Raw genomic sequence first — 14,646 nt, 5'->3', positions numbered from 1 at the left:
TAGATGATTGTTAGGTAGATGATAGATAATAGTTAATGGATGGATAGATGATTGATAGGTGATAAGATGATGATAATACACACACACAGATATATAGATGGCAGATAAATGATAATTGACGGATGATAGATAGATACATACCTAGATGATACTTGATGGATAGATGATTGCTAGATGGTAGATAGATAGACAGATAGGTGCTGGATAGATGATAGATGATGTGTGGGTAGGAAGAGAGATGATAGATGGACAGATAGATGGTAGATGATAAATTGATAGATAGTAAATGATGGATAGATAGGACAATTAGATAGATACATGATAGATAGATAGATGATTAGATAGATAGATGATTAGATAGATAGATAGATAGATAGATAATGTTGGGTGGATGATGATAGTGGGAAACGAGACAGAAAGGAGAGAGGGAGGGACAGAGGGAGAGAGAGAGAGAGAGAGACAGAGAGAGAGACAGAGACAAATATTGAGAAACAGAGAGAAGGGACCCAAAGTTAATCTGATGACATTTCTTTCTGACATAAATTGAGTAATTCTTCATTTTTAATGATTGATAGATGATTGTTTGGGAGTGAGGAGAGAGAGAGAGAGAGAGGGAGAGAGGGAGGGAGAGAGAGAGAGAAAATAGAGCCCAAAACTAACCTGACATCAATTTTTTTCTGGTACAAATTGGTTGAATATTTACTTCCATTGATTGATTGATCGATTGGGACAGAGAGGGAGAGAGAGAGAGAGAGAGAGAGAGAGAGAAGGAGAGAGGACGAGAACAGAGAGATTCAAAAACCAACCTGATGATGATTTTTTTCTGATATAGATTAGGTGGATCTTTATTTTATTTTATTTTTATTGATTAATTGATGATTGATTGGGAGAGAGAAAGCCAGAAGCAAGAGCTAGAAAAGCTGGGACGCCCCCCCAATCTCACTTGATAATTTTCTTCTGATACAAATGGGGGTGGATCTTAGTTTTGATCGATCATCGATTATGGATGATCGATTATTGATCATTGGCTATTGATTATCGATTGGTTGGGAGACAGGGTGGGTTTTTTTTTTCTTCTTTCCCTGAGTCGGGAGCCAGTGCAGAAGCTGGAGTTGGGTGCCTTTGTCTTGGGGTGCCACCCTCCCAGAATAGACAAAGTGGGACCCTCAGCCCTTGTGCCTGGGTGGCCGAGCTCACAGCTGCAAAGGCTTCTGGGAGGCATCAAAGGCGACCGGTTTTGCAGAAGAACAAAACAAAATAAGAACCAAAAAATAAAAAATAAAAAATTGCATGCAAAACCACAAACCCAAACAAAATAACACAACAAAAAATTGCATGCAAAACCACAAACCCAAACAAAATAAAAAAAACAAAAAATTGCATGCAAAACCACAAACCCAAACAAAATAACAAAACAAAAAATTGCATGCAAAACCACAAACAAACAAAAATGAAACAAAGATAACAACCATCGGATGCAAAACCACAAACAAACAAAAATGAAACAAAAAATAACAATCGCATGCAAAACCAAAAACAAACAAGAATGAAACAAAAAATTGCATGCAAAACCAAAAACAAACAAAAACAAAAATGAAACAAAACAGAATAACCAAAAATTGCATGCACAACCAATGCCAAGCAAAATGAAACAAACAAACAAAAAAATTGCATGCAAAACCAAAAACAAGCAAAAATGAAACAAAAAAAAAAACAAAAAAAAATTGCATGCAAACCCAAAAACAAACAAAATATGACACGAAAATTCATGCATTTGCAACCAGGAACAAGCCTCCCAAAGAAAAACAAACAAACAAACAAACAAACAAACAGCCTGAGAGTTCCCCAGAGTCCTGCAAAAATCAATAATAAGTAAAAAAAAAAAAAAAGGAAAAAGAAAAAAAAAAAGAATTTTCTGGATGCTTCTTGCAATTCCAAGGGTGCTCACGCTGGCCACTTTCGGGGATGGAACGCAAACCTTTTCTTTTTGCTTTTTTCTTTGGAAAAACAAAATATATTTCGTTTGCAAGACACCTGTTGAATTTTCTGGGGTTTTTTTTTTTTTTTTGTGTTGTTGTTGTTGTTTGTTTGTTTAATTTTCAGGTGCAATGCACAGAGCTGAGGGTTCCCGGGTGGGGGAATCTTCCAAAAGTTTCCCAGGGTCCAGGGTCCATGAGGAGTCTCGAACCCACAGTCGGGTTGCGAGAGGACATGTTCTCACTGCACCCCGGACACAGGGTTTATTCCAGTTTGGTTGTGCAGCCCGGAGGCCTGCATGGAGGCGGCGTCTTCTCCATCTGTAAAAGGAGGGGATGGGGGAGGTGGAGGGCAGGCCCCGGGTTCAAGACCAGAAAATACAGCAGCATGCGCGTGCGGGGGGGGGGGGGGTGAGGAGAATAAAGAGGAGGAGGGAGAAAGGAAGAAAAAGGAAAGAAAGAAGGAAAGAAAGAAGGAAAGAAAAAGGGAGGAGAGGAGGAGGGAGAAAGGAATGAGGAGACGGAGAAATTGAACAGAAGACATTTAAAAAGAAATAGAAGGAGAAGAGAGATAGAACAAGGAGGAGGAGAAGGAAAAAAGGAGGAGGAGAAGGAGGAGAAAAAAGAAAGAAAAAAGAAGAGAAGGAATAGAAGAAGAATGGAAAGAGGGAGAGAAGAAGGAGAAGAGGAAGGAGGAGGGGAGGCCCACGCAGCCGCACCTTTGGGTGGGGGCTCAGAAGTCCCGGAATATCTCCAGGTCCTTGTCGGACACTGGAGGCCCCGAGTCCCAGTCTCCAACCGGGTCCGCGTCGGGTGCCACCTCGAAATTGGACGTGTCTCCGTCTCCCGAGAGCTTGGGGACGATGGGGGGCTATGGTGGGGGGGGGTGGGGACGGACAGACAGACAGACAGATGGGTGAGGCCATGCCCCTTCTTTGGGGAGAAAAACATCAAAAAATCACTAAAAAAAAAAAAAAAAATTTTTTTTTTTCAACAAAAAGAACACGGAGGAGGGTCCATAGTGGGAGGGTTTCTATTGATGAAGGGAGGGGCGGTTCACCCTGTTCAATACCCACCCAGGGATCAATCTGATCGATCGATCCAAAGGCAAACCCCCCCTCACCCAGTCAGCTAAAGACCTTGTAAAGTAGCGATGTGGCGGAATACGACTCTGCCCTGAAAAAGCTGCCACATCTCGTTGGGAGATTGAAATCAAGAAATGAGTAGGCCTTGGGGTACCTTGAGTTTTCTCTGGGGGACCCCCTCCCAGTCCACATTCCGGAACCAGCGGTGTTTCTTCACGTCTTCCGCTCCGTTCTGAAGGAAGGAAGAGATGGTGTGTAAATACATCGAATTTAATAACAATCAGACATCGCATTTCATAGCAAGAATATAATATATTGTATTTAATAGCAAGAATACAATATATTGTATTTAATAGCAAGAATACATTGTATTTAGTAGCAATAATACGTTGCATTTAATAGCAATACTATAATAGCAAGAATATAATATATTGTATTTAATAGCAATACTATAATAGCAATAATACAATATATTGTATTTAATAGCAAGAATACATTGCATTTAATAGCAATAATATAATATATTGTATTTAATAGCAAGGATACATTCAATAGCAATAATATAATATATTGTATTTAATAGCAAGGATACATTCAATAGCAATAATATAATATATTGCATTTAATAGCAATAGTACATTGCATTTAATAGCAATAATAGCAATAATATAATATATTGCATTTACTAGCAATAATTCATTGCATTTAATAGTAATATATAATAGTATTTAATAGCAATAATAATATATTGCATTTAATAACAATATAATCTATTGCGTTTAATAGCAATAATACATTGCATTTAATAGCAATAATATAATAGTATTTAATAGCAATAATATAATATATTGCATTTAATAGCAATAATACATTGCATTTAATAGCAATAATATAATAGTATTTAATAGCAATAATATAATATATTGCATTTAATAGCAATAATACAATATATTGCATTTAATAGCAATAATACATTGCATTTAATAGCAATAATATAATAGTATTTAATAGCAATAATACAATATATTGCATTTAATAACAATATAATCTATTGCATTTAATAGCAATAATACATTGCATTTAATAGCGATAATATATCATTTAATAACAATATGATATATTGCATTTAATATCAATCATACATTGCATTTAATATAACTACTATATTGCATTGAATAGCAATAATATAGTAGCATTTAATAACAATATATTGCATTGAATAGCAATCATACAATATACTGCATTAATAGCAATAATATATTCCATTGAATAGCAATATGGTATATTGCATTGAATAGCAATCATACATTGCATTTGATAACGATCATACATTGCATTCACTAGCAATAATATAATGTACTGTATTTAATAGTAATAATATATTGTGTTTAATAGCAATAATATACTGTATTGAATAATAATAATAATATATTGCATTTACTAGAAATAATATATACTGCATTTACTAGCAATACATTGCATTTAATAAGAATAATGGATTGCATTTACTAGCAATAATATAATATACTGCATTTAATAGCAATGATATATTGCATTTAATAGAAATACTATAATATATTGCATTGAATAGCAATAATACATTGTATTTGATAGTAATAATATAATAGCATTTAATAACAATAATCTATTTCATTTAATAGCAACAATAGATTGCATTTCATAGCAATAATATAATGTACTGTATTTAATAGCAATAATATATTGCATTTGATAGCAATAATATAATACATTGCATTTAATAGCAATAGTATAATATATTGCATTTAATAGCAATAATACAATATACTGCATTTAATAGCAACGGTATATTGCATTTAATAGCAATAATATACTGCATTTAATAGCAACGGTATATTGCATTTAATAGAAATACTATAATATATTGCATTTAATAGCAAGAATACATTGCATTTAGTAGCAATAATATAATATATTGTATTTAATAGAAACAACATACTGCCTTCAGTAGCAAGAACGTTTTGCCTTTAATGGCAATAATACATCACATTCAATAGCAATAATAGAATATACTACACTTAGTAGCAATGATATATTGCAGTTAGTAGAAATAATATATTGTATTTAATGGCAATAATATATTGCACTTGATAGAAATCATATTTTGTATTTAACCACAACAATAACTACAATGAGAAAACAGCCAGGGCAACAAAAGAGAATCAACAAATAAGTAAGCCAATATTTTTAAATATATATTATATTTAATAGCAATAAAGCATTGCATTTAATAGCAGTGATACATTGCCTTTAATAGCAATAATACACTGTGTTTTATAGCAATAATATATTGCATTTAATAGCAATAATATCCTGCATTTAATAGCAATAATATATTGCATTGAATAACAATGATATACTGTATTTAATAGTAATAACACATAGCATTTAATAGCAATAACACATTGCATTCAATAGCAATAATATATTGCTTTAATAGCAATAATATACTGCATTTAATAGCAATAACATACTGCATTTAATAGCAATAACACATTGCATTTAATAGCAATAATCTATTTCATTTAATAACAATAATACACTGTGTTTAATAGCAACAACATATTGCGTGTAATAGCAATAATATATTGCATTTAATAGCAATAACATATTGCATTTAATAGCAATAATATACTGCATTTAATAGCAATAATATATTGCACTGAATAGCAAGAATATATTGCATTTAATAGCAATAATATGCTGCATTTAATAGCAATAATATATTGCAATGAATAGCAATGATATACTGTATTTAATAGCAATAACACATTGCACTTAATAGCAATAACATATTGCATTCAATAGCAATACTATATTGCTTTAATAGCAATAATATACTGCATTTGATAGCAATAACATATTGCATTTAATAGCAATAATCGATTGCATTTAATAACAATAATACACTGTGTTTAATAGCAACAATATATTGCATTTAATAGCAATAATATATTGCATTTAATAGCAATAACACATTGCATTTAATAGCAATATACTGCATTTAATAGCAATAATATACTGCATTTAATAGCAATAATATATTGCACTGAATAGCAAGAATATATTGCATTTAATAGCAATAATAGGATTACTTAATAGTAATAATACATTGCCTTTATTAACAATGATATTGCTGATGAGTAGCAACGATATACTGCATTTAATATGCAATAATAATAACGATATCCAACGTGATCACGTCCGTTCATGGCAGATATTGGACGTTAACTAATATCGCTTTAAATCAATACTAGTCAATATTAATTATGAATGATTTTTGATCGATAATAATTAATATTCATATTCACCAGTGACCACGACATATAAATCAAGCTCTCCCTGGCTCTGTAATATTGAAAGTAAGCTGACCTAATATATATTAGAAAAATACACAGCGACAATACATAATAGAGATTTATATATAATAAAATGCAAAGCTATGGAATCTTTTTTATTATTATTATGTTACATATTTACATGATTGTTATATACAATATAATGACATGTAATAATGAAATACTATAAATACGCAACAATCATATAAATATGTGACATATATAACAAAATTAATATAGATGTAATGACATATTATATGAAATAATATAAATATGTTATATATAATGATATATTTATATTATCTGCCATTATATTATATTATTATTATATTCTTATTGTTACATGTGACATGTTATGTCTGTTATTTTTATTCTGTTATTAGATATTATATATTTATATTATTTTTATTGTTTTGTTATTTACTTATATAACACATATTGACAATATTATTACATATGATTACATACAGTATAATAAATCATATACAATATAATAAATATCTTTGAAACTGGACCTTCAAGAATGAAAAATAACTATACTAGCATATATCCTGTAGAATATGATAGAGGCGTGATAATAATATTCTATCGAATCCTATAATATACGTTAGAGAAACTGTATAACTAAAATATGAAGATTTATCGCATGTAATACATAACAAGGACTTAAAACTACTCTGTGAATAATCCTAAATAACTATATCATAAATATAAGTCATATCACAACTAAATAAATACATAATTTATATAATAAATACCGATATAAATATATAAATACATAAATATAATAAATATAATATAAAAATACCGATATAATACATAAATATAATAAATATAATATAAATAATATAATATAATAATACATAAATATAATAAATATAATATAAATATAATAAATACTGATATAAATATATAAATACATAATTTATATAATAAATGCCGATATGAATATATTCCATCAAGAATAAAATCTGAGAGCTTTATCACAGGACAGAATATTTCATGTTGTCTATTCCTGGAATCCTATATAGCACAAAAGTATGGAAGAATAAATTGCATATAAGTCATATAAATTTAAAGAGAGACCGTGAAGGAAAAAAAATCTAATATTTTAGTATTCTAATATAAAGTTATTCTCATAATATATAATTATATCCTGTCATCAAATAGACATAGTACAGATAAATAATATGGACTTAAGACTAGACTGTGAATAAAAATAGCTTTATAATATATTTATATATTTATATTTATTATATTATTTATATTTATATATTTTATTTATATTTATTTTGTTTATATTTATATTTTAATAAATATATATATTTTCTATCCAGTGGTCAGAGAGCAAGAGAAATCGATAATCCTTGTGAAATGACAAAAAATTCCAGAGGCTCTAATTTTATCATTTTACACAGGTTATATTTTCTCATTTTATATTTTCCATAAACATAAAATTCTATAAATTTTATTTTAAAAAATTGTAAATATAAAATTTTATAGATTTTATTGTATAAAATTGTATAATATATATTGATATATATTTTATTTCTCCACAAAGTATGAGATGGATATATTGCATATAATAAATAATATGAATATCATTAATATGATTAATGACACTGTATGTAATCACATAAGAATATCAATATGTAATAATATTGTCAATATGAGTTATAGAATAAGTTGTTATTTAAATTAAACTAATTAAATGTTATCATTTAAATAAAATAATAAAAATATAACGAATGCATTAAATATCAATCATACCTTGTACTTAATATCAGACATTGGTAGAAACGTGTAAAATGACAAGTTTATGGACTAGATAATAGTCTCAAAGTTAGATTATGAAGAATATGAAATGACTCTTGGCTATCAATACATATTTATTAAAAAAGAGCTATAATGACGATGTCCTCATGCCTACAGAATAAAGCTCACGAGACTTGGTGGAATCCTAGGGCTGAGATAATCAATAGTCGATAATCAATACTAACCAATAGCCAATAAGCAATACTAACCAATAGCCAATAATCAACACTAATCAATAGCCAATAAGCAATGCCAATCAAATAGTCAATAATCAATACTAACCAATAGCTAATAATCAACACTAATCAATAGCCAATAAGCAATACCACCCAAATAGCCAATAATCAATACTAATCAATAGCCAATAATCAATACTGACCAATAGCCAATAATCAATACTAATCAATAGCCAGTAATCAATATCTGAGACAGAACAAGGGCCGACCTTCATGTTGCCCAGCCTCTGGGTCCTGTCCACCACCAGCAGCTTGCGAATGAGGTCTCTGTGGGTGGGTGGGGGACACAGAGCCACGGACACGTGTGAACACGCGTGTGGAGAAAACACACCTGTCCCCTCCCTTCCCTCCCTGAAAATGGGGGGGAGAAAAGAGAAATTTGAGGACATGGGAACCAGGGCCTGACGAAGGAAGAAGCTTCGTTTTCAACATGTCTTTTTTAAGAGAAAGAGACAGAGACACAGAGAGACCCCTGCTCCACCGTTCGTGAAGCTTCCCCCCTGCAGCTGGGGACCAGGGGCTCGAACCCGGGTCCTTGTGCCTGGGAACAGGTGCCCTCAGCCAGGTGAGCCCCCACCTGGCCCCTTCTATCCTATTCTAGACTGTTCACCTGGTTCTGTTCCGTTCCGTTCCATTCCATTCCATTCCATTCCATTCCATTCCATTCCATTCCATTCCATTCCATTCCATTCCATTCTATTCTATTCTATTCTTCTACCCTACCCTATCCTACCCTATTCTATTCTACTCTACTCTTTCCATCATATTCTATTTTCTATTCTATTCATTCCATCATTCTATTCTATTCTATTCTATTCTATTCTATTCTATTCTATTCTATTCTATTCTATTCTATTCTATCCTATTCTATCCTATTCTATTCATTCCATCATATTCTATTCTATTCTATTTTTTATTCCATCATATTCTATTCTATTCTACTCTTTCCATCATATTCTATTTTCTATTCTATTCTATTCTATTCTTCTATTCTATTCTATTCTTCTATTCTATTGTACTATTCTATTCTTCTATTCTATTCTTCTATTCTACTCTTTCCATCATATTCTATTTTCTATTCTATTCATTCCATCATATTCTATTCTATTTTTTTATTCCATCATATTCTATTCTATTCTACTCTTTCCATCATATTCTATTTTCTATTCTATTCTATCCTTTCCATCATATTCTATTTTCTATTCTATTCATTCCATCATTCTATTCTATTCTATTCTATTCTATTCTATTCTATTCTATTCTATTCTATTCTATTCTATTCTATTCTATTCTATCCTATCCTATCCTATTCTATTCATTCCATCATATTCTATTCTATTCTATTTTTTATTCCATCATATTCTATTCTATTCTACTCTTTCCATCATATTCTATTTTCTATTCTATTCTATCCTTTCCATCATATTCTATTTTCTATTCTATTCATTCCATCATTCTATTCTATTCTATTCTATTCTATTCTATTCTATTCTATTCTATTCTATTCTATTCTATTCATTCCATCATATTCTATTCTATTCTATTTTTTATTCCATCATATTCTATTCTATTCTACTCTTTCCATCATATTCTATTTTCTATTATATTCATTCCATCATATTCTATTCTATTTTTTTATTCCATCATATTCTATTCTATTCTACTCTTTCCATCATATTCTATTTTCTATTCTATTCTATTCTATTCTATTCTATTCTATTCTATTCTATTCTATTCTATTCTATTCTATTCTATTCTATTCTATTCTATTCTATCCTTTCCATCATATTCTATTTTCTATTCTATTCATTCCTCATTCTATTCATTCCTCATTCTATTCTATTCTATTCTATTCTATTCTATTCTATTCTATATTTCTATTCTGTTCAAGCATATTCTATTCTGTTCTATTATATCCTATTCTATCCTTTGTGCCACCTGCGCTTAACCCGCTGCGCTACCGCCCGGCTCCCTATTCTATTCTATTCTATTCTATTCTATTCTATTCTATTCTATTCTATTCTATTCTATTCTATTCTATTCTATTCTATTCCATTCCATTCCATTCTATTCTATTCCATTCCATTCCATTCCATTCCATTCCATTCATCCTATTCTATTCTATCCTGTTCTTTCTATTCCATTCTGTTCTATTCTATTCTATTCTATTCTATTCTATTCTATTCTATTCTATTCTATTCTATTCTATTCTATTCTATTCCATTCCATTCCATTCCATTCCATTCCATTCCATTCCATTCCATTCCATTCCATTCCATTCATCCTATTCTATTCTATCCTGTTCTTTCTATTCCATTCTGTTCTATTCTATTCTATTCTATTCTATTCTATTCTATTCTATTCTATTCTATTCTATTCTATTCTATTCTATTCTATCCTTTTCTATTCCATTCTAACCTATTCTATTCTATCCTATCCTATCCTACCCTACCCTACCCTACCCTACTCTACTCTACTCTATTCAATTCATTCTATTCTACTTCTATTCATCCCATCCCACTACATCCTATCCTCTCCTCTCCTACCATATTCTAATCTACCCTGCTTTCTCTTTTCTTTTCTTTATTTTGCAGAAAAGAAATTCTGTCTGTTTTTGATCACCGGAAAAGCTGAGATGCATTTTTCCCTAGGAGTCTGCCACACTTCTCCTGACAGCCTGGTAATTCTGTCTTTAATCAATTTCTAGAGGCAAAGGAAGAAAGAGAGAAAGAAAGGAAGGAGGAAGGAAGGAAGGAAGGAAGGAAGGAAGGAAGGAGGAAGGAGGAAGGAAGGAAGGAAGGAAGGGAGGTTCCCAGAGGACGGGTGTCCCACTCACTTGACGGTGAAGTCGAGGTGACGTGGAAAGTCGATCTTGGCCACCAGGATCTTCTGGTAGATGCCAAAGGGGGTGTCGTCAAAAAACGGGGGGAACCTGTGGGCAGAGGGCACAGCTCTGAGCACAGAGATGGCAAGAACGGGAAAACGGACGGGCGGGGTAGGACAGACGGGGGACAGGGGCCCCCCCAGCATCAGCTCCTGGATTGAACCCAGGTTCACACCACACCCCCGGGGACAGGGCCTGACGTCACCCCACACCGGGGGCCAGGAATGGCTGGGTTGTCCTTCCTTCCTTCCTTCCTTCCTTCCTTCCTTCCTTCCTCCCTCCCTCCCTCCCTCCCTTCCTTCCTTCCTTCCTCCCTTCCTTCCTTCCTCACTCCATCATCTATGTTACTCTATATCTACCTAACATCTATCTATATGTATCTATCATACAGCTATCATCTATCAATGGTTTACCTATCATCTATCTATCTGCCTATAATCTATCTATCATCTATCTACCTATCAATCACCTATCTATACCTATCAGTCAATCAATTAGTCAATCTCTCTATCATCTATCTGTTTATCGTCTACCTGTATCTATCCTCTACCTATCACCATTAATCTATCTTCTATATCAATCAATCATCTATTTACCTATTGATTGATCAATCCTTCATCACTATGTATCTAGTATCCATTATCTATTATCTATTTTCAGTCTATCCTTAATCTATCATGTATCAATCTACTTATCACCATCAATCTATCTTCTACCATCAGTCTATCATCTATCCATCCATCATCTATCCATTATCTAGCTATCATCATCATTATTATTGTTATTATTATTATCTATCATCTACCCACCTATTACTTATCTTCTATGTCCAATCTATCCATCATCTATTACTAGGTGGCAGACAGGTAATGGATAGATTGAAAATAGATGATAGATGATGGATGAATAGTAGATACATAGATGATTGACTGATAGATGAATAGATATAGATAGATCTATCTACCATCAATCAATCTAATCTATCTATCTATCTATCTATCTATCTATCTATCTATCTATCATTTATGTCAATAAATCTATCATCCGGGAGTCGGGCGGTGATGCAGCGGGTTAAGCACACGTGGCGCAAAGCGCAAGGACCGGCGTAAGGATCCCGGTTCGAGCCCCCGGCTCCCCACCTGCAGGGGAGTCGCTTCCCAGGCGGTGAAGCAGGTCTGCAGGTGTCTGTCTTTCTCTCCCCCTTTCTGTCTTCCCCTCCTCTCTCCATTTCTCTCTGTCCTAGCCAACAATGACAACATCAATAACAATAATAACTACAACAATAAAACAACAAGGGCAACAAAAGGGAATAAAAAATAAATATTTTTTAAAAACACATATATATCTATCATCTATCACCTATCAATGAATCAATCTATCTATTCTATCATCTATGTATCTATCATCTATCAATCTGTCATCTATCAATCTATTTACCAGTCATCTATCTACCTATCTATCAATTTATCTATCAATCTATTTCTCTATCTACCTACCTATCACCTATCTACCTAACATCTATCTACCTATATCTGTCTGTCTATTATCTATCTATCTACCTATCTATCTACCTCTCTGTCTGTGTCTATTTATCTATCTATCTATCTATCTATCTGCCTGTCTGTCTATCTATCTGTCTGTCTGTCTGTCTATCTATCTATCTATCTATCATCTATTATCTGTCATCTATCTATCAATCTATCTATCAATCTATCTATCAATCTATCTATCTACCTCTCTGTCTGTGTCTATCTATCTATCTGCCTATCTATCTATCTATCTATCTGTCTACCTGTCTATCTATCATCTATTATCTATCATCTATCTATCTATCAATCTATCTATCTATCTATCTACCTGTCTGTCTATCTATCTATCTATCATCTGTCTATTATCTATCATCTATCTATCTATCTATCTATCTATCTATCTATCTATCTATCTATCTATTAATCTATCTACCAACCTATTTATCTATCTACTTATCTATCTATCTATCTATCTAACTAACTATCTATCTATCATCTACCTCTCAATTTGTCCATCCTGGCTCCAGGGCAGAAAGGAGAGAGACCGTATCTATCTATCTATCTATCTATCTATCTATCTATCTATCTATCATCTATCTTTCAATCAATCATCTGTCCATCCTGGCTCTAGGGCAGAAAGGAGAGAATGTATCTGAAGTCACCATGTTTGGTGACTTTGTTTGAATTTCTACTTCCGTCCCAGAAAACAAGAAGCAATTCAAGACCAAAATTTCCCAAATACGGCCCAGAGAAGTGAAAACAAGAATATGGAAGAGAGGAAAAAAAAAAAAAAGAAAAAATACACACACACACACACACACACACACACACACACACACACACACACACATATATATATAGAGAGAGAACAGGAACAGAAAGAGAAAGCAGAACGTTTCAGAGAAAGAAAGAAGTTCATACAAGAAAGAGGAAGGTTTTGCATGGATGTGAAAATAGAGAAATCACAAAATTTTTAAAAAATATGTAAAATTTGATGCCTTACAGAGAGGGGCAGGAGGGCTCAGTGGTCAGATCCCAGGATGTGTAGCCTGAGGCCCCTCTAATCAATCAAGCAATCAATCATCAATAGTCAAGTCAATGAAATATATATATATTTGGCTCCTTTATGATTATTTTTTGCTGAGTTCTTGACTATTGAATATGAGTGTCAGCTCTCAATCTGAATTGCACTAGACAGAGAATATGAAATGAAGAATAAGAAAATAAAAAATAAATACAAATATGAAAAAAAAATAAAGTTCTTTGGGGAGTCTATGGACATTGAAGAATATGAATATATTCAGGTTGAAAAGTATTTAGAGGCATTTGTGTGGAATTGTACCCCTCTTATCCTATGGTCTTGTCAGTGTTTCCATTTTATAAATAAGAACTTTTATAAAAAGTATGCAGCATAGAATAGAATAGAATAGAATAGAATAGAATAGAATAGAATAGAATAGAATAGAATAGAATAGAATAAAATAGGTATGGAGTCAGGAGGTAGCGCAGCATGTTAAGTGCATGTGGCGCAAAGCACAAGGACCGGCATAAGGATCCCGGTTCGAGCCCCTGGCTCCCCACCTGCAGGGGAGTCGCTTCACAGGTGGTGAAGCAGGTCTGCAGGTGTCTGTCTTTCTCTCCCCCTCTCTGTCTTCCCTCCTCACTCCATTTCTCTCTGTCTTATCCAACAACAAGGACATCAATAACAACAATAATAACTACAACAACAATAAAAAACAAGGGC

The 14,646-nt window shown here is 32.4% G+C and overlaps 1 protein-coding gene across 1 annotated transcript in view; it reads right to left on the bottom strand.

The window, feature by feature from the left end:
- Positions 1-716: 716 nt before the first annotated feature.
- PRKX (protein kinase cAMP-dependent X-linked catalytic subunit) overlaps positions 717-14,646 on the bottom strand; it is a 47,628-nt gene continuing 33,698 nt past the window's right edge. The window contains exons 5-9 of the mRNA XM_060182696.1: positions 11,326-11,421; positions 8,699-8,756; positions 3,216-3,293; positions 2,696-2,847; positions 717-2,297 (exon numbers count right to left, since the gene is read on the bottom strand). Coding sequence (XP_060038679.1) covers positions 2,710-2,847; positions 3,216-3,293; positions 8,699-8,756; positions 11,326-11,421 — 370 coding nt within the window. The 3' untranslated portion in view covers positions 717-2,297; positions 2,696-2,709. The remainder of the gene's footprint in view (positions 2,298-2,695; positions 2,848-3,215; positions 3,294-8,698; positions 8,757-11,325; positions 11,422-14,646) is intronic.

The sequence above is a fragment of the Erinaceus europaeus genome, chromosome X (assembly GCF_950295315.1).
Source record: "Erinaceus europaeus chromosome X, mEriEur2.1, whole genome shotgun sequence".
NCBI classification, from domain to species: Eukaryota; Metazoa; Chordata; class Mammalia; order Eulipotyphla; family Erinaceidae; genus Erinaceus; species Erinaceus europaeus.
This window is presented reverse-complemented; position numbering and strand designations above follow the sequence as displayed.